The following is a 21,540-nucleotide window of genomic DNA, read 5'->3' on the forward strand; positions in this document are numbered from 1 at the left end:
CTGTCTCTTTCCTTCCCACCCCTCAAATACAGCGCTGGGATTGGCATTGGTTTCTATGGAAACAGCGAGACCAACGATGGTGTGTACCAGGTCACCTATTCACTGCTGAATGCCAACCACACGTTAAGCTCCATCGATACTCTGGTGAGTAAGTGAGTGAGCGCAAGAGCATGAAAGGCTGGTTTATATAGTCAGAAGAACGGTGCTCTTTTTACAAATTCCAGAGATGACAGAGGCTGGAATTCGTTGAAGAATGGCAAGATTAAGGGTCCTGGACTCATATCTCTTTCTTCCTGGAAATGAATTTGGTCTGGATCTGGTGTGTATTTATCATGTCGTTAGGATGTTGCAAATATGCCTAACATGATGCTACTTGAGCCAGACTACATGTTACCAGGTGCTCGGGTCACGTCTCATATCCACTACAATGTGAGTCAGGTGTGTTGCAGATTCCCCCCTCAGAACTCAGTTCCCAGGTACACAGGGGCCCAATTCAGATTGAAACTGTAGCATGCTATCCAAGAGTGCTTCAGCTTTCCCCCCATTTATTATGCCTGAAATGCCCCCAGAGATGCACTATCCACATGCAGGGCCAGCCGAAGCTGCCCCCCCCCCATGCTGCAGGGTGGCAGAAAGACAGCACTCACTCTCCTTGCTTTCCTGTACACCCTGGGCTGCAGGGAGGTGGGAAGATAGAGGGAGAGAAGGAAAGAGCAGGCTCCCTGCTGGTTGACCACTGGGGCTGTGAGCACCTAATGGCAGACATCAGTGCTGCGGGCAGGCAGCTGAGAGCCAAGCTACATGTGACGAATGACACTTGCCTGGCAAGTGAACAGACTCACGTGTATTCCTCCCTGTTCACTTGCCATTCACTTGCTCTCGGAGCCATTCACTTGCTCTTGGAGCGCAAGTGAATGGCAAGTGAGCAGGGAGGAATACACGTGAGTCTGTTCACTTGCCAGGCAAGTGTCATTCGTCACTTGTAGCTTGGCTCAGAGTAGATGGTGGGGGTGCGACAGAGCCACTCTTGGTTGGTGCCCTTCCACCGCTGGTGCCCAAGGCAATTGCCTAGGACCACCTAGTGAATGGGCCACTGCTCTCTACATGCAGGTTTTCCCAGCTGGGCAAATAGCACACTCAGGGCCTTTTTAGGTTGGGAAAAGAGCAGGGGGCAGAGGATGAAGTACCCTCTTCCGTCACCATACCCCTGATCTAAACTGGACTTCTGTGTACCTGGGAACTGAGTTCCCCAGTGGACTGCTTGAAAGTCCTTGTGGCAGACCTGGGGATGATCTGTGGACTCTGTAACATGTCGTTAGGACTCAACTTTGTTGCGAGTGCTAGCATACGAGCCATACTTGTGAATGGAACGGAATGGATCCATCATGTGGCAGGGATGAATGGGCAGCACGGAAGACACAGTGACAGTGTATGCCATACCTGCGTCTCATCTCAAGTGGATATCTGCAGGCTGATGTACAACAGCATGCATATGCCCTTAATCTGGTGTGGTCTTGCATAGCCTCTAGAAAGCTCCTGTTCTCGGCTTATGAATACTCAGCTATCTGAGGAAAGAGGATGCTTTGTACATAATGTGTACTAGTGTGTGTGTGCATGCACATGCAAGCTTTGGCTTTCATACTTTCAGAGAATCTTTCCTATATCGGTGCATCTGCCAAGGAACAGAGCATCGACGCCATCCATGAAATCTCTTCACTTTGCATAGAGTTTTGGAGCATATTCTAGGAAATAATTCATGTAGGTCACTGGCCAGATCGGTTGGACCTGTGAACAATAGAACATTGGTCTTTAAATCGATGTGTCCGGGTTCTGTCACAGCTCCTATCATGCCCTGTCTTAAAGCGGCTTGCCCTGGCGTCATTATGGCCATTTTAAACAATGTTGGCTATGACAAGAGAAGGAAAGTAAAGGATGAAAAACAGAGAAAGAAAGAGGAAGAGAAGGGAAGAGTAGGAGAAAGGGGGAGAGAATGGTAAAAAAATTAAAAAGTGACCCTCATGTTGCAGTGTGGAACTAAAACCAGTAAAGACTTTGACAGTGCAGAGAAGTTCAATAGTTCTTTAGGGCCTGAGCTTCATTTCTCCAGGCTTTTGTAAGCTGCTTTGAGTCCTGCGTGCAGGAGAAAAGGGGAAATTAAATATTTTATATAAATAAATAGTAACATCCTCTTCCCCTGCCCCCCGCATGTTCCCATCCTGTTCATATAATTGCATAAACTCATGGAAGAAGAATGTCTATTGTATTTTCTGAAATGACACAAATAGACCATATCCTGGCCGTGGCTGTGCAATTCGGGCTGTCCCCACCCCATCCTTTCAGAGAGTCTTGTTGTTTTTGACCTCATCAATAAGCTTCGCAGAAGCATGGTCTAAACGCTTTACCGAATCGTGGGTGTAGGCTTCTGACTTTTACCTGGCAAGCATGTGTATGGCACACAGTGGCCCTTCGCTGATAAAAGACAGCCGATTTCAATACGGATAACGGCTGCATCTGTGTGATTTTAGCCTGTCCGGTTAGAAGCCAAGTTTCTAGCCCTTGTGGCTGCGGAATGAAATGTGGAACGATGTAGACAGTGCCTTATGAAATATCAGAAGCCAAATGAGCATTTGAGCAGGATTCCCGGGGAACGGTGTTGTTACTGTGCTCTGAGTAGCTCCTTAAAGACACAATAATTGCTAGAACAGACTGGAGGTTAGCTGACTTCAGCATTCTGTCCCTGTGACCAGCCAGATGGCCCTAGAAAGCTTCCAAGCAGGGCAAAGTGGAGACAGCCATCCTGCTTGTCCCCTGCACCCGCTAATCAGAGGTAGCCTGCCTCAGCACATGCCAATTTCTAGCCGGTATGACTAATAGCCGTTAATAAACTTACCACGTCCCCTCCTTCAGTTGGCTAACAAAAACCGTTATGTAGAATAAACATATCTGTGCAAATATGCTTACTTTGAGCAGGTCACAAAACGTACATCCCTTCCTCTTACATTCAGCTCTGGTGACTGATGTGACGGTTGTGTGCTGACCAGTTTAAGGAGGGTGTGTGGCACGTTTGCTCCTTTTGCCATGGGTACCTGGCTACACTAAAGTCATCGAACACCAAAAGGGAAAGGGCTTCCTCAAGAAGACTGTACCAAGGAAATATAAAGGAAGCACGCCAAGAATTATTATATTGCCCTATGTACAATGATACACTCAAAATTACAACAATGGGTGCAATAACAATTGTTTACAATAATCGTAAGAGCAAGAAAAGTTCAATATTTACAATAATCATAGGAGCAAGAAAAGTTTCATCAAATCCTATTGAACATTCAACAGGTAAGTGGTAATCACGTTGCTGTTAATGCATAATGTCCCAAAGTCCGTGGAAGCTAATTGAAGGCATCCAGTAACGCTGAGTGGCAGGAACGCTGAGTGGCAACGAGCTTACCGGTCCCATTCGATTTGGCTCGTTTCAGGATAAAACCTTCATCAGGCCACCAACCTATAAATTATCATTAAAAGTCCATCATAGACCATGCCACAATAACAATCATAAATACAATATCCAAATGCACTAATTAATACTCACTATTTGGATTCCAACATAATCTTAACACGTGAAGTTAACCACCAGGTACAGAGTCAATGTAAAGTCCATTCAAAGGTAAGGGGGAGATCATTCTTAAGACCATAAATACTGTCATCATTAAAAAAATCAATTAAGTGCATTCACTGAACCATTTCATTAAACTCTGATCCTGAAAAGACCCACATCTATATATGGAGTCTACTTTTTTAAAAGGGAACAGGACCAAATTGGAATCCTGAAGAACAAATGTTCTCCATTGCGAGTGACCCCCCAGGCACACCAATATTTTATTCATGTTAAAATTATATTGTTAGAAAGGGTATTTATCCTTTATATCCTTAAGAGAATTTTCATCCCAAATACAGACCAGAGAACTCCACAGTCTGCCTAATTTTCCAAGTTATTTATACACCACAATGGGTGTTGAATCAAAAACATTCATTAAAAACGGAGAAAGAATTGGTCAAAGCAAGAGATAGTGACAGCTGTCAGGGGAGCCCGTCCCTATCCGGTTTAAGTTATCCCGGAAATCACAAGAAGACTGAATAGTCAATTTCAGTATTCAGACCCTGCGGTACCATGGTTTTTAATCTAAAAATCCATCTAATCTCTGCCTGCAAGAGGCGACGTTTATTCGCTCCCAATTTAGGTAACACCTCCAATACTGAAAATTTGAAGGTTTTGTCCCTACCATGCGTCTGCCACAAATGCTGGTGGAGTGTTGTTATCTCACTACAGTTTTTAACCCGTGAAACGTGTTCCTGGATCCGCTGACGGATCGGCCGGGTAGTGCAGCCTACATATAGGAGGGGACAGGCACATTGAAGGAGGTAAACTACATTATCAGTATTACAAGTGGAGAACCCTTTTGATTGGGCTGATTGACTAGATGACGGATAATTTATATCTCTAAGATCACAAGACAGGGCGCACACACTGCAATGTCCGCAGGGGAAATGCCCCTGCGGCAAGGATTTTTCTTCCAAAGGTGTTCTAAAATCGGAATGAACTAGTAAGTCCTTTAAGTTCCTAGTGCGGCGAAATCCTATTCTTGGTGGAGACCCACATCCCGGAATCTCAAGGAGGATGTGCCAATACTTTCTAATAATCTTAGTAATCGGGCCAGATAGAGGAGAATAGTCAATGGCCCAAGAGATGCCCGTGGTTGCAGGATCCTTTTGCCTATAAGTAAGTAATTGCGGTCGGGTCAATCCATCAGCTTTTTTCATAGCACGGGAGATCACCCAATCTGGGTATCCTCGTGCTTTAAAAGCCCTTCCCATCCTGTTTGCCTCCCTATAAAAGTCAAAGTGGAATGACGCATTCCTCTTAATGCGCATGAATTGTCCCACTGGGATGTTTTTCTTTAAGACAGGGCGATGATGGGAAGTATACTGTAAATAAGCCGCCCTATCAGTCGGCTTCCTAAAAGGTTTTACCCCCAAGGAAGTGGCAGATCGCTTAAAGACAACCACATCCAAAAAAGGCACACTCTCCAAACTGCCATGGGATGTGAACCGTATATTAGGGTCTAGGCTATTAAGCCAGTTTACAAACCCCTCAACCATCGAGGCATTCTTTATTATGCAAAAGACATCATCTATAAATCTCCTTACACAAACCAGTTGTTCGAAAAAAGGGTTATTCTCAACACTATAAACATATTTTTCCTCTAATGCGGCCATAAAGAGAATCGCAATACTCGGGGCCGCGGGGCAACCCATCGCGACTCCCTTAACCTGGAGGTAAAATTGGGATTCAAATCTAAAATAATTTTTCTCCATAATAAGATCCACAAGGTCTAGAAGAAAGCTAGTGGGGGGGAATTTCGAAGATCTCTTTTCCAAATAATACTCAATGATGGCTCTGGCCTCATTATGAGGAATCGAGGTGTACAGTGACTGAACGTCAAGGGTGAGCAAATAAGCCCCTACAGGAATCTCCATATCTTCCACTAGTCTAATGAAGTCCGTGGTGTCTTTGATGAATGATCTAACCTCCATCACAAAGGGCTGTAAAATACTATCCAAATAAATAGCCAGTGGTTCCAAAATGGAACTACATGCAGAGACGATTGGACAACCTTGAGGGGGTCGATCAGGCTTATGAATTTTTGGTAAACAGTAAAATACAGGAGTCCGAGGGTCCTGATTATACAAGGCATGATGCATAGGCAAATCAATCAGATTATCAGCGAGTGCATTATCTATAATAATCTTGATGATACGCTGAATTTCTGAGGTTGGATCGTGATCAATTGGAAGATAGTACTTACGATCCCCCAATTGTCTCAATACCTCCTGTCGATAATCCTCGCGATCCAGAAGTACAATCCCCCCTCCCTTATCCGCCGGTTTAATAACCACGGTGTCATCTTCCTGTAGTGACCGTAAAGCTATTTTCTCTAGCCTGGTCATATTTTGCCATTGGTTTCTAGGCTGGCCTTCCAAAAGTTCTACCTCTTTAAGTACTAGTTTCTCAAAGGTCTCTAATTGGACGTCTGAGACCGGTGGCGTAAAGGTGGATTTCCTTTTCAGACCAGGAATCACGGAAGTCACACTAGTATCTCCAAAAAATTTTTTTAATCTTAATTGACGAAATAGCTTGTACAAGTCAATACGTGTGTTAAGAATATTGTATTTGGGGGAGGGAACGAAGCCTAATCCTTTGTTCAGAACCTGTAATTCAATAGTTGAAAGCCGCCGGTGGGACAAATTGAAAACTAGGTCCGGTATCTCCCCCTGCGTGGGGGGCGGCCCCTTGCTAAAAAAGAGCGCTTCTGGGGTTGGTTAGGTATAATACGGCTCCTTAGGGTTCGCCCCCCTTCATCACCCGAATGGTCAGTGTCCGATGGATCTGTGGTGTCAAAATCATGACCATCCGTGGTGGATGGAGCCCAAGTTACTCGCTTCTTGGAGACCTGATCTTTCCAATTGTAAATGTTCCCACTCGAATAATCATGTCTGTCTCTGCTCAATTTTTTTAATTTCAATTCCTTAAGTTTAGTTTCACATTCCTTTATTAATCTATTTATTTCACCAGATCTAGTTTTAAATTCCTCCTCTGAATATTTGGATTGCAGTTCTTTTTGCACATTCTCTATCTCCAATCCCACTTCATCCTTCTCCTGAGCTATCCGTTCAATCAAAAGCAATATTAAGTCGAAAGAACACTTGTTCAAAATCTGTGCCCATTTCTTTTTAAAGAGCTCATCATTTTTATACATCCCTGGAGGTTTATTCATGCGTAAACCTCTTGGTATAATGTTCTCTTTACTATACTCTATAAGTGAGGCAGCATGCAAAGTCAATTTGGTATATTTCGTTAACTGCTCGGTCAAATATTCCCAATCTTGGGATGGTGTGCCTCCCTGTCCCTCCGAAAGGGAAGGAAGAATGGACAAAATTCTTTCTCGCTCATCAACAGAAAAAGCAAAAGTATCCCTATAATCAGTCATTTTGCCCAGCAAACAACAACGAACACCAAAAGGGAAAGGGCTTCCTCAAGAAGACTGTACCAAGGAAATATAAAGGAAGCACGCCAAGAATTATTATATTGCCCTATGTACAATGATACACTCAAAATTACAACAATGGGTGCAATAACAATTGTTTACAATAATCGTAAGAGCAAGAAAAGTTCAATATTTACAATAATCATAGGAGCAAGAAAAGTTTCATCAAATCCTATTGAACATTCAACAGGTAAGTGGTAATCACGTTGCTGTTAATGCATAATGTCCCAAAGTCCGTGGAAGCTAATTGAAGGCATCCAGTAACGCTGAGTGGCAGGAACGCTGAGTGGCAACGAGCTTACCGGTCCCATTCGATTTGGCTCGTTTCAGGATAAAACCTTCATCAGGCCACCAACCTATAAATTATCATTAAAAGTCCATCATAGACCATGCCACAATAACAATCATAAATACAATATCCAAATGCACTAATTAATACTCACTATTTGGATTCCAACATAATCTTAACACGTGAAGTTAACCACCAGGTACAGAGTCAATGTAAAGTCCATTCAAAGGTAAGGGGGAGATCATTCTTAAGACCATAAATACTGTCATCATTAAAAAAATCAATTAAGTGCATTCACTGAACCATTTCATTAAACTCTGATCCTGAAAAGACCCACATCTATATATGGAGTCTACTTTTTTAAAAGGGAACAGGACCAAATTGGAATCCTGAAGAACAAATGTTCTCCATTGCGAGTGACCCCCCAGGCACACCAATATTTTATTCATGTTAAAATTATATTGTTAGAAAGGGTATTTATCCTTTATATCCTTAAGAGAATTTTCATCCCAAATACAGACCAGAGAACTCCACAGTCTGCCTAATTTTCCAAGTTATTTATACACCACAATGGGTGTTGAATCAAAAACATTCATTAAAAACGGAGAAAGAATTGGTCAAAGCAAGAGATAGTGACAGCTGTCAGGGGAGCCCGTCCCTATCCGGTTTAAGTTATCCCGGAAATCACAAGAAGACTGAATAGTCAATTTCAGTATTCAGACCCTGCGGTACCATGGTTTTTAATCTAAAAATCCATCTAATCTCTGCCTGCAAGAGGCGACGTTTATTCGCTCCCAATTTAGGTAACACCTCCAATACTGAAAATTTGAAGGTTTTGTCCCTACCATGCGTCTGCCACAAATGCTGGTGGAGTGTTGTTATCTCACTACAGTTTTTAACCCGTGAAACGTGTTCCTGGATCCGCTGACGGATCGGCCGGGTAGTGCAGCCTACATATAGGAGGGGACAGGCACATTGAAGGAGGTAAACTACATTATCAGTATTACAAGTGGAGAACCCTTTTGATTGGGCTGATTGACTAGATGACGGATAATTTATATCTCTAAGATCACAAGACAGGGCGCACACACTGCAATGTCCGCAGGGGAAATGCCCCTGCGGCAAGGATTTTTCTTCCAAAGGTGTTCTAAAATCGGAATGAACTAGTAAGTCCTTTAAGTTCCTAGTGCGGCGAAATCCTATTCTTGGTGGAGACCCACATCCCGGAATCTCAAGGAGGATGTGCCAATACTTTCTAATAATCTTAGTAATCGGGCCAGATAGAGGAGAATAGTCAATGGCCCAAGAGATGCCCGTGGTTGCAGGATCCTTTTGCCTATAAGTAAGTAATTGCGGTCGGGTCAATCCATCAGCTTTTTTCATAGCACGGGAGATCACCCAATCTGGGTATCCTCGTGCTTTAAAAGCCCTTCCCATCCTGTTTGCCTCCCTATAAAAGTCAAAGTGGAATGACGCATTCCTCTTAATGCGCATGAATTGTCCCACTGGGATGTTTTTCTTTAAGACAGGGCGATGATGGGAAGTATACTGTAAATAAGCCGCCCTATCAGTCGGCTTCCTAAAAGGTTTTACCCCCAAGGAAGTGGCAGATCGCTTAAAGACAACCACATCCAAAAAAGGCACACTCTCCAAACTGCCATGGGATGTGAACCGTATATTAGGGTCTAGGCTATTAAGCCAGTTTACAAACCCCTCAACCATCGAGGCATTCTTTATTATGCAAAAGACATCATCTATAAATCTCCTTACACAAACCAGTTGTTCGAAAAAAGGGTTATTCTCAACACTATAAACATATTTTTCCTCTAATGCGGCCATAAAGAGAATCGCAATACTCGGGGCCGCGGGGCAACCCATCGCGACTCCCTTAACCTGGAGGTAAAATTGGGATTCAAATCTAAAATAATTTTTCTCCATAATAAGATCCACAAGGTCTAGAAGAAAGCTAGTGGGGGGGAATTTCGAAGATCTCTTTTCCAAATAATACTCAATGATGGCTCTGGCCTCATTATGAGGAATCGAGGTGTACAGTGACTGAACGTCAAGGGTGAGCAAATAAGCCCCTACAGGAATCTCCATATCTTCCACTAGTCTAATGAAGTCCGTGGTGTCTTTGATGAATGATCTAACCTCCATCACAAAGGGCTGTAAAATACTATCCAAATAAATAGCCAGTGGTTCCAAAATGGAACTACATGCAGAGACGATTGGACGACCTTGAGGGGGTCGATCAGGCTTATGAATTTTTGGTAAACAGTAAAATACAGGAGTCCGAGGGTCCTGATTATACAAGGCATGATGCATAGGCAAATCAATCAGATTATCAGCGAGTGCATTATCTATAATAATCTTGATGATACGCTGAATTTCTGAGGTTGGATCGTGATCAATTGGAAGATAGTACTTACGATCCCCCAATTGTCTCAATACCTCCTGTCGATAACAGGAGGTTGTTGGCTAACAAAAACCGTTATGTAGAATAAACATATCTGTGCAAATATGCTTACTTTGAGCAGGTCACAAAACGTACATCCCTTCCTCTTACATTCAGCTCTGGTGACTGATGTGACGGTTGTGTGCTGACCAGTTTAAGGAGGGTGTGTGGCACGTTTGCTCCTTTTGCCATGGGTACCTGGCTACACTAAAGTCATGCCTGCCACGTGTGGCGCTTACGGCCCTCCCACACTGCCGCATTGTGACACCCTGTCCCTCTCCCCAGGTCTCAGAAACAGTAGAGCTACTTTCAGCAACTGTGCGGGGGGAGCTGACCCAGCTTGAGGAGGCGCTATCCCCACGGACTGACCTGGTGGTTGTAGTCCGTAATACTCGCCGCCAGGCCGAGGCAGTGGCACAGACTCTGGATGGCGTCCCTTTTTGGGAGGAAGCACGTAGCGGGCCTAGCATCCTAGCAGAACAAGTTGGCTACCTGGAGGACTACAGGTGAGAAGGAAGGCGGGTGGCTGGGGGGGAATGTAAGAACGGAACAGCGCGAGGGGAACTGTAAGGGTGCCGTAGTGTCTGTGGAACTGTCAAAACGTTCAGATTAGTGTAGGAAAGGAGGGACTGAGGGAAAAGAGTAACCCAAAGACAGAGAGGTATATGGGGGAGAGGAAGGGGTGTGGAACAGTCTAGTAAAAAGGGATGGCTGTTGGGCAGCGTTGTCGGGATAATGGAAGTAGGCAAAAAAGTGGGCTGCGTGGTCATCACTGTTGTTTTCTGGCACCCCCAGGTGGCTGGCCTACATTCTGCTGCTCCTGCTGGACCTCCTCATCTGCCTCTTCACCTTACTGGGGCTGGCGAAGCAGATCAAGTGGCTGGTAATCGTGTGAGTGCGCCATCTGGTGGGCACATCTGGGCATCGCTGCAAGGGGGTGGCCGTTGGGAAAGCTGGAGAGGGAGGGGGGGAGATTTGAGTGAATCTACAAAAATAGCCCTGTTGTCAAGACTGCTGCGCCCGTAAAAGATTCAGAGGAAATTATGTGATGTACAGTATCCCAGAGGAGTAACAGAATCCCAGCGGGTTTCACGGGTGTTTCAGGGGACCAATTTAGCTCTTTTTTAAGGGCATGCCGAATAAAATGCCAAATAAAGCTATCTAGAAAAATATGGTGCACAGTCCCCAGGTGGTGAGAAGTTCAAGGGGCATGCTGCTGGGTTTAGTTTCTTTTGGAGATTAAGGCATCGTTGTCATATTTACTTTATTTGAAAATATGAGGCAGAGGGTGTAAGTAGAGTAGGGTTGCCAGTTCCAAGTTGGGAAATTCCTGGAGATCTGGGAGGTGAAACCTGGAGAAACCTGGAGAAAGTGGAGTTTGAGGAGGGAAAAGACCTTGGCATGGCATAATTCCATAGAGTCCATCCCCCAAAGTAGCCTTTTTCTCCAGGTGAACTGATCTCTGTGGCCTGGAGACCAGGTGTAATTCCGGGAGATCTCCAGCCACTACCTGGAGACTGGCAACCCTAAAGTAGAGGCTCACAACATTCCTGCAGGGAAGCAGTATTGCCTTTTCAAAGTTCCTCAGAGAGAGGGGAGGAGCCAAAATACATGGGATGCTGGAGTTTGTGGAACGGCTCTCCCAATGTGGTTTTTTTTGGAGGGGGAAGGAATGGATTGCAGAATTGACTGTTCTCCTCCCCCACCCTCCTAATGTTTCCATAATTGAAAATCCCCCTCCTCCTCCTGAGGTTTCTTTTATCCTTGTCAGGGGGGAAAAACAGGTATTCATTCTGTTTTCAGTTCCCTGTGGTGGTGTAAAGTGCCATCAAGTCACAGCTAACTCAAGGGGTTTTCAAGGCAAAAGACGTTCAGAGGTGGTTTGTCATTGCCTGCCTCTGCCTAGCAACCCTGGACTTCCTTGGTGGTTACCCATTCAAGTACTAACCAGGGCTTAGCTTCTGAGATCTGACGAGATTGGCTAAAGTCAGCCCTTTCAGTCAGGGAAATGGGGTGGGGTGGGGAGGAAAGAGTTAAATTCTTCCATCCCCAGAATCATGTCTTGTCCCTCTCAGCAACTCCTTTGGGAGGCAAATAAATATTGGGGGATGTGCAGTTCCAGAACTCTAACTTCACATGTAGTTTGGCCCAGAGATCACAAGGTGCTTCATTTTCTGCCGTCTCTCTCTCTCCCCTTCCCCTCTCTCTGTCTGTGCCCATCTTCCATATTGCCAGCTGCCTTTTCTCCTGCATAATCACTGTAATACAGCATCTCACTATACTAAGCTGCTGTGGCACAGTGGTTAAGTGGTTCGGCTGTGAAAATCCCACTCCTGCCATGAGCTCAGCAGGTGGCCTTGGGTAAGCCACTCCTCTCAGCCCCAGCCCCCCAGCTGTATTGTGGGGATAATAATAACACTAACTTGTTCACCCCTCTGGGCGAGGCACTAATCTGTCTAGAAGTGCAGTATATGAGCACAATTTATGATTGTGATTGTGATAAATTCCAGCTCTGCCGCTGAACTGAAAAGATGAAGCTGCCTCATACTGAGTCAGACCATTGGCCTATCAAGGTCGGCAGTGTCTCCTCTGGCTGGCAGTGGCTTTCCAGAGCCTGGGCTAGGGGTCTTTCAACACCACCAGTTACCTGGTCCTTTTCTCGGGGCTGAGCCCAACGCCTTCTGCATGCAAAGCAGGTGTTCTGCTACTGAACCGCAGCCTCTCCCCCGACATAATTGCTCATTCAGGGGACCACCCACAGCCATTAGGGAACATTAACCTCCTTTTGCCAACTCCTGGATTCTAATCAGGCATCGCTTTAAGACAAAACCATAGTGACAGACCCATTCACCGTGATCAGGCAGCAGCCTTGCAACAGATTAAATTAGTTTAGCAGAGCTGGGGAGACTGTGTTATTGCCTGTTACTGCTTTTGTGAATGGCTGCTGGACTTACCCTGAATGTTGTGCATGAGCTGTGTGGGGGAAATGTCACAGACTGCACCCCATGTGCCCATGGCCTTTTGACCCCAGTGCTTATCCTTTGGGGGGGGTCTTCTCTACACCCACGTATGAATATACCTGCCAGTGGAGGATATGCTTTGTGAATGTGACTCTAGACTAGGAAAGCTTCAGGTGCACTACGTCTGTGAAGGTGGCCCAAGATTCTTTTATTGTCTTGCTGCAACACACCAACAAAGCTAATCCTCTGGGATTTGTCATGACATACATGCCTAGGGTTGCCATTCCCCCAGTGGGGATGGGGATACCCCCTCCTAGTCTCCACTGGCCACCACCTCTCAGCTGGCTGGTGGGAGGAAAGGAGCAGAAACAGGCCAAGAACCCCCCGGCGTGAGTTCCTGCACACTTTGGAACACTTCTGCGTCACAGAGGAAATGATGTCATTTCCAGCACAACATGGAGCAGTTTCAGAGTGCATGCGCACTGATTGCATGCGCAAGCTAAGTGCTCTTATTGTACCTCCCCTCGACCCAGTCTGCATCCCCTGCTTTGAGCCCCAGGAGACCTGTCTGATATACACAGCTGCAATTCTGAAGGACTGAGTGTAATCCAAATGCAGTAGTAGTGGTACAGTAGCGAAGGATGCAGCAGTTGGATTTTTGCCTGCCATGCAGCTGTGTCTTTATGCAGCCTCTGTCAGGAAAAAAGGTGACACAACCTCAAGTAGGCGGCCACGGCTGAGTGGTAGTTTGTATTCAGAAGCCAGGTGGGTTCATGGTATTTTGTCAACCTGAGCAAAGGATGTTGCTGTTGGTTGTGTCTGAGTAGCAACAGTTTCAGAAGGTGATGCTTGTTATCTCCAGGGCTCATTTCGAGGCAGAACGCACAGGAACGCAGTTCCGGCAGTTCCCCAAAGAGGTCACGTCAGGTAGCCCCGCCCACCTGACTCTTGGCCATTTTGGGCCCGATTCAGCCTGGATTGGGGCTGAAACAGCCCGGATCGGGCCTCTGACGGGTGGTGGATCACTCTCCCACTCTGCAGTGGCCTGATCCTAACCATTTTGGGCCTCTTCTTGGCCATTTTCAGCCCCTTTTTGCCATTTTGGGCCCAATTTTGGCTCTGAATGGCCACAATTGGGTCCAAAACAGCCAGGATAGGCGATGTCAGGGGGTGTGGCATATGCAAATCAGTTATGCTAATGACACACTGCTGGTGATGTCAAGGGGCGTGGCACGCGCAAATCAGTTACGCTAATGAGATATGCTAATGAGTTCCTTCTGCTCTTTTTCTACAAAATGACCCCTGGTTATCTCCCATACCAGCAATGACCGAGGGTAGGTGGGAGAGCTGAACCTTGCTTCAATAGCTTGGTGGGAGAAATGCTCCTGTGCAGACCATCTCAGGTTCAGTCTCTCAAAAGGTAGCTGGACTTGAATACTCCTGTCTGAGGCCCTGGAGAGCCGCTCAGTCAGAGTAATCAGTAGTTAGTTAGATGGACCAGTGGTGTGACTCCGCACCAAATAGGATTGCTCATCTGTGCAACCCCCCCCAAAAATCCTCATTTCAGTTTTGCTTCTACCTCACGTAAATCAAACCCAGAATTCTCTATTTTCATATCCTTTTGGGCTTCCTTGCATTGCATTTTTGGCCCTCACGGCTCCATGCTTTTCAGCATTATTTGTGTATCAGCAAAACAGCATTATACAACATTATCCATAGGAATGACAATGCGTGCAAAATGCTGTACGGATTGTGGATATTATAAAAAATGTAATGTGTACACAAGACCAACGAATCTACGAAACCGGTAGCTAAAACCACGGACAAAAATATAAATGAAAGAAGAGATGAAATGAAATAAGGGAAATTTGCTCATCCCGGCTATAAAAGCAGCTCGGCTTGAAGGGTGAGGAGCTCTGTGCTCGTTCAAGGGCCTTTCTTTCTTCCAACAGAATGACTGTGATGAGTTTCCTAGTTCTCGTCCTGAGCTGGGGCTCCATGGGGCTGGAGACAGCAGCAGCTGTGGTGAGTAAGGGCTTGGGTGGGGGTAAAGAGTCAAGGATATCCGTAGAACGGGGATGGTGATGAAATCCAAAACTGGGACAAGGAAAGGAGAAATGGGAGCAATCTAGGGCCAGCCTGGCCGTGCAAATAGGCTATGCCGCTACCTCTATGACCTTTCCCCGCATGTATTTTTCCATGCTTGTGATGATGCCCTCCTTCGAGATGAACAAAACTTCAGCTAACTCTAAGGTGGTGAGGAGTGTAGCCTATTTTCTTCAAGGCTTTTATCCTATGCAATGTTGCAATTAGGTAATTTTACAGTGAAATCCTAAGCAGACTGACTCCAGTCTACGCTCATTGGTTTCAATAGGTTTAGACTGGAGTAACTCTGCTTAGGATTTCACGGTTAGACTCTGAGCTCAATGGTCGTATGCCTCTTCCCCCTTTAGATGGTACTTCGTTTGCAAAGCTGCAGTCTACTTGCTTTGGAAATTTGGGGGCAATGCCTGGGGTGGCGAAGGAGCACAGCAGGGATGGGATATCACGCTAGAACTTCTGTTTCTACTAGATGCTGTGGTATAGCCTGGAGTTCATCCTCCATTGATCCCATTTCCTCCAGGGGATCAGTCCCCCAATGCTACATTTTCAGCCTCTGTATCTTTGTGTTGAGATACTCAGAGCTGTTGTATTTCTGCCCATCCTGTAGAGGTTTAAAAAAGAAGAGCCTCCAGCTGGAAGAAAAAAGAAGGCCATCTTATGGTGTCAGAAGAACTGGCTGGGTGGCCTTGCTGTAAAATCTGACCCATCTCATGCTCTCTGAGGCGCATTAATTTAATTGCTGGCATTTCCAGCCAGAGTTGAGTCCCCCCCCCCCATCATTGCCCCCCCCCTATATACACATCCACAAACACACACAAACATTCCGCTTTTAATTAGCAGTCACTAGACAGTCTCTTTGTACTTCCCAGCCACCTCGATTCATGTTCCGTCCCCTCCATGAATGGGTTTAAAGCACAGCCCTTCTGAGGTGCCTCAGTTCTGTGCTGCATCCACATGAACTCACCTCAGGCCTTCCCAATGACCCCCCCACCCCCAGTTCTGACCAAGAGCCCCTGTTGCCCCAGCCAGGTCTCCTTACAGAATATACACCACTTTGACCTTCCCCTTGCCCTCCCCTTCTCCTTCCCCCTATGATGTATTCTAATCCATCCCTCACAACCTGGTTTTCTGGAAAATGCTGAGATTACTTGGAAACACGTCAAGGATTCCTCAGTGAGACAAACAACTAGGAGGGCAAACTTCTCTCAAAGAAACCCACTAAAGCCAATTTCCCTCTCAATCCAGAGTTGAAGGAATTGGATGGGTTCTAGGCATGACACGCTCTCAGTAGTCCCAGGGGAATGACAAACCCTGATAACAAACCGAGTGTTGGTCCCAATAAACACAGTATAAGACATACAACAAACTATGCAGAGACTGTATCACAAAATTAGAAGACAGTACATTTTTTATTTATTTATTTATATTCAATTTATATTCTGCTTTCCCCACATCAGCAGGTTCAGGGCAGATTACAACCAAGTTTAAAATCATATTTCATAGTATATACAGTTTAAAACCATAAAACATCTTAAATACATGGATTAAAATACATACATACATACATACATAAATACATACATACACATATGTAAACACAGTGGCACACAATCTAGACGACCACCTTTTTAGCCATCTCCGGAGTATTTTGGCAGGGAAATATGAGAGATGGAGGTGTCACTAGTAGGGAGGGCATATCTGTACTCCCCTGGCTAGGGCGCACTGCCTGGCATCAACCAAATGCCTGGCAGAACAGCTCTGTCTTACAGGCCCAGCGAAAAGCTAATCAATCTCGCCGGGCCCTGGTCTCATTGGACAGAGTGTTCCACCAGGCTGGGACCAGGACTGAGAAAGCCCTGGCCGATGCCAGGCGGGCCTCCTTAGGGCCTGGAATGCATATAGAACAACAATGCATAGCCTCTCCGTTCCCTTCCTCTCCAAGCAGGATGCCTCAAAGATCTACTGCTCCATACCGTTTCAAAGTGTTATGGTGCCTATCAGATGGACCCAATGCTGTCTATTAACTGGATTCCACCTTCTTGACAGTGCAGTCCTATGCAGATTTAATGCCAGTCTGATGGTGGTGATGGAAGGTGCTGTCAAGTCATAGCGAGCCTTGTGGGATTTTCAAGGCAAGAGACGTCCAGAGGTGGTTTGCCATCGCCTACCTCTGCATAACTTCCCTGGTCTTCTTTAACGGTCTCCCATCCAGTTACTAACCAAGGCTGACCCTGCTTCGCTCCTGCGATCTGATGGGATTGGGCTGGGCTCTCCAGGTCAGGGCAACTCCAGTCTACCCCCTTGAAATCAGTGGGTTTAGACTGGAGTAATTCTGCCTGGGATTGCATTGATGGTTGCTTGCTTTTGCTTAGACGCCGATGACAACAGGATGCAATGAGACATTTGTCCCTCCCACCCACCCTCCACCTCTTTCAGGGGCTGAGTGATTTCTGCTTTGAACCAGATGGCTACGTGCTGAACACAACCCAAGCCAGAACTGGACTCAGCCCAGGTAGGCTCAAAGCTGCCATGAATGGGCAGGGTGGGTTCCCACCCGGGTCGAGGATGGCCGACTTTGGAAGCAGCCCCTGTCAACTGCGTCGTTAGCAGTGGCTCAAAGTGTGCAAACTTCAGCAGGTGACACTGTTGATCTCCACGCCCTGATATGCTTTACCTGTTGAACTCTGGTGCTGTCAGAGCCTTGGGAGCAGGACAGATTTTTCTTATCTGGTTCAGCTAACAACTCTGCCTGGAAGTTTGGGGTTCAAATTCAACTCCGTTGCCTGGCCTTGGACAAATCTTTGTGAGGCTTGTTTACAGAACCAAGTTGTTATGCAAAGATTACTAACACCTTTGCTTACAAGAATAGATATCCAGAGCATTTTTTTGGTTTATTTCCCTGGTTGCTATTCCTGAGAGGTTCTGTGCTGACAGTGACACAGAGATGGGGGGGGGGGGAAACTGTACCTGTTGAATGTCTGGCCTGGCATGTACCAGTTTGGTGTAGTGGTTAAGAGTGCGGGACTCTGATCTGGAGAGCCGGGTTTGATTCCCCACTCCTCCACTTGAAGCCAGCTGGGTGACCTTGGGCTAGTCACAGCTCTCTGGAGCTCTCTCAGCCCCACCCACCTCACAGGGTGTTTTGTTGTGGGGATAATAATGCCTGAAGGGCAGTATATAAATCGAATGTTGTTGTTATTGTTATTACCTGTCAAAAGCACAAAGCCTCTGTGTGTGTGTGTGTGTGTGTGTGTATGTTGGGGGTGAGGGGAGTGACAGTTCTTTATTTCCTGTGTAGCATCACAGAAAAACACCCATTGCATAAACAAGCACCGGATCTCATGACACCAGCTCAGATAAGCCCAGGGTCTAATTTTTTGTCTCTTTCTCTCCCTTCTAAACCTGAAGAAATCCTGCAATATTACTTATCCTGCAGCCAAGATGTCTTTAACCCTTTCCAACAGGTAGGTATCCTATTTCCCCCTACGAAGTGTGGTCTGTGTGTAGGAAACAACTCTGGGCCAAGGCAGCCCAAAAGATCTGCCTCCTGGATCAATTGTGAAAACTAAGCCAATGTTCAGTCAGCAATTTACCCTGTACCATCCATTCCATTTTCATTTGTCACATGGGGGACCAAGGATGAGTCCCAAAGTCTTGCCCACGGCTCAGTCCCATCTCTGTGGCTCCATTGGCTGAATTGACAACACATTTTCAAGGCCATCTCTACTGCTGTAGGGACTAGAAACTTTCATTCCCTGGTTTTGCATTTGATAAAATAGCAAAATTCACACATGCTTTTATTTAACAAAGTAAGCCATGACACAAAAACTTATACCCTGGAAAATTTTGTTGATTTTTAAGATGCTACTGGACTTGAACTTGTTCTACTACTACAGACTAACACAGCTACCTACCTGAGTAATTCTTCTCAGGATTGTGCTGTAATTTTATCTTTTTCTGTCTCTCCCCCGCCCCCACTCTATTATAAAATCTGCTAGGTGTAAATAATGATTCAGAAGTTGAGTTGGGCACGAACCGAACTATGAACCAAAGTTCGTCATGAACCGGGACATTTTTTTGGGTTCATGAACCAGCAGTTCGTTGGAGGGCATTTCTGATGAACTGCAACAAACCACTATGATTTTTAGGCCAGTTTGTTTGGTTCGTTTTTCAGTTAATCTCTGCAGACAGCCTGGTGTCGATCAATCAGTTTCCTAGGCAATGGGGGGGATGGGCTTTCTGCAGACCTTCTGCTGCCCCAGAAGTGATGTGTTCACAAACCAAAAAACCAGTTCACGAACTGGGCAATTTCATACTGGTTCATGGTTCGTGGTTTGTGAAACTCAACGAACCATGAACCACAATGAACCGCCATTTTCCTGGTTCGTGCCCGCCTTTATCTTGTTGTCAAGATGATTTAAAAAATGATTGTTACTATTATTCTCTTATTATACCGAGTAACCTTTCATCTTATATTTTGTAGTGATTTGCTTTCTTATGCCAGTTATTTTTGTTGTTGTTGCTTGCGAACATCCAAAACAAATAAATTGTGGGGAGGGAAAAGGAAGTAGAATTCAGCCCTGATTTTGTGGGACAGCAGGAATCAGGGCCCTTAGAATTTCCCCTGCTGTTGGTGTGTAGTTTTCTAACCACAACACTTTGTTTCTCCCATAATCTTTTGCGTCCTGGATACAGAGGCTCACCATGTGTCAACGGGCGCTGTCCAACATACACTCTCAGCTGTATGGACTGGAGAGAGAAGCTATCCCACAATTCCCAGCTGCTGAGGTCAGTAGGAATGCATGCAGAGTGGGAGACATTTGGTTCTTCTTAATGGAAAAGGAATCAGACAAGGTTGGGCTGAGGGAAGGGAAATGGTTGTGAGCCAGGACTCCTGGGTTCTCTCAATCACGGCTTTTCTGAATTGCAGAGGAACATCCTGTCCATCCAGAGCACTTTGAACACCACGGAAAGCAATTTCCATCACCTTGTTGCTTTGCTAAACTGTCGGGGACTTCACAAGGTACTTACCCCATTCTTGTTCTTCCATAAACAGGTGGTCTGCAGGCTACCCCATTGATCCTTCCCTTCCTATCGCCATCGCCCCCTGCATTGTCTCCATGTTTCCTCATGCTCTCTTGCACATGGGCATGTTGGCTTAGAAGGCATGCTTAATATTGTAAGGGGAGAGGGTGAATTGACTGCAGGCCTCACAGGAACCGAGGCCAGTAGATGGGCTGTGTGACAGATGCACAGGATGACAGGTCAAGGGGAGCTACCCTGCCCCCCTAGTTATAATTTAACAACATTATTTATACCAGGATGGGTTGGGCCCACTGTTATTCATTTGCTTGTGCAGTAAAGACACATCCATAAAAACGGAGCCTTAGGGAAGGATACAAAAAACCAGAATCAGAAACTGTAAAAATACCATTTGCAATGAAAACATTAGAAACCAAAAGAACCACTCTGACTATTAAGTAGCCAAAGAACCAAAAATAGGGGTGGTAAAAAAATTGGCTTCAATCTTGCCACGATTTCTTTATGTGCAAGGGAGGTTGGTTGCTGATCCCTCCCACGGGAGACCTCTGACTTCTCCTTAAGCTATTCCTGAGAGTCCTCCATTCCTCCAGAGGCTGCATTGTAGAGGTTGCTGTGGAAGGGAGGGAGGGAAAAATAGCCCACCCTGTGCACCAACAGAAATCTAAGGAGGATCCAAGCCATTGTCTGAAGAATAGAATCCCAGATTTGAGGGGTGGTGGTGTTCTGTGTTAATCAGTTAGATCATTTTGATAAATTTAACAGGTGCCCCAGTTAACGAGGTAGCAGATGTTATTTTCTGTTGTTATTTTTAACACAAGCATTTCTAAAAAATGCATCATCTTACAACAGCCAGTATTGATTTGTTTGTTTATTCAATTTCTAGCCCGTGCTCCCTACAAGTGGGCTCAAGGTGGATTGCGACAAGATATAAAATACATTTAAAACCAGAGTTAAACTACATCGTCATCTCAATTCATATAATACAATAAAACAGTTCTTACAGGGGTCATTTCGAAGAAAAAGAGCTGGAGGAACTCATTAGCATAACTCATTTGCATGTGCCACGCCCTTGACATCACTGGAAATGTGTCATTGGTGTAACTCAGGGGTGGGCAAATTGCGGCCCGCGGGCCACATGCGGCCCGCTACAGAGCCACATGTGGCCCGCCAAGCCAGTCACCTACTGGGCACCTGGCACCGAAAGAGCAACACTCTGCAGCTTTTCTCCCTCACACAATAAATAAATTGAATAAAACTACCACTATTTTATTTAATTTATATTTATTGATTTTTATGATATAATTTATACCTTTTCTGAAATGCAAAGTTAACTAATGAATGCAATCATTTTAAAAGGTGCGGCCCTCCGCTAACCTCCGCTCCCACAAAGTGGCCCCCGAGCCAAAACAATTGCCCACCCCTGGTGTAACTGATTGGCATATACCACACCCCAGGCATCACCTATCTTGGCTGTTTTTGACCCAATCCTGTCCATTCAGGGCCGAAATTGGGCCCAAAATGGCAAAAAGGGGATGTAAATGGCCGAACAGGAGTTCAAAATGGTCAGGATCAGGCCGCTGCTGAGCAGGA

The 21,540-nt window shown here is 45.6% G+C and overlaps 1 protein-coding gene across 1 annotated transcript in view; it reads left to right on the forward strand.

Annotated features, from left to right (window-relative positions):
• TTYH1 (tweety family member 1) overlaps positions 1–21,540 on the forward strand; it is a 66,580-nt gene that overhangs the window by 34,600 nt on the left and 10,440 nt on the right. The window contains exons 3-10 of the mRNA XM_054995506.1: positions 33–144; positions 10,130–10,350; positions 10,640–10,735; positions 14,757–14,829; positions 17,344–17,419; positions 18,316–18,371; positions 19,603–19,695; positions 19,838–19,930. Of these exons, the coding sequence (XP_054851481.1) occupies positions 33–144; positions 10,130–10,350; positions 10,640–10,735; positions 14,757–14,829; positions 17,344–17,419; positions 18,316–18,371; positions 19,603–19,695; positions 19,838–19,930 (820 nt within the window). The remainder of the gene's footprint in view (positions 1–32; positions 145–10,129; positions 10,351–10,639; positions 10,736–14,756; positions 14,830–17,343; positions 17,420–18,315; positions 18,372–19,602; positions 19,696–19,837; positions 19,931–21,540) is intronic.

The sequence above is a fragment of the Eublepharis macularius genome, chromosome 12, assembly GCF_028583425.1.
Source record: "Eublepharis macularius isolate TG4126 chromosome 12, MPM_Emac_v1.0, whole genome shotgun sequence".
Taxonomy (NCBI): domain Eukaryota; kingdom Metazoa; phylum Chordata; class Lepidosauria; order Squamata; family Eublepharidae; genus Eublepharis; species Eublepharis macularius.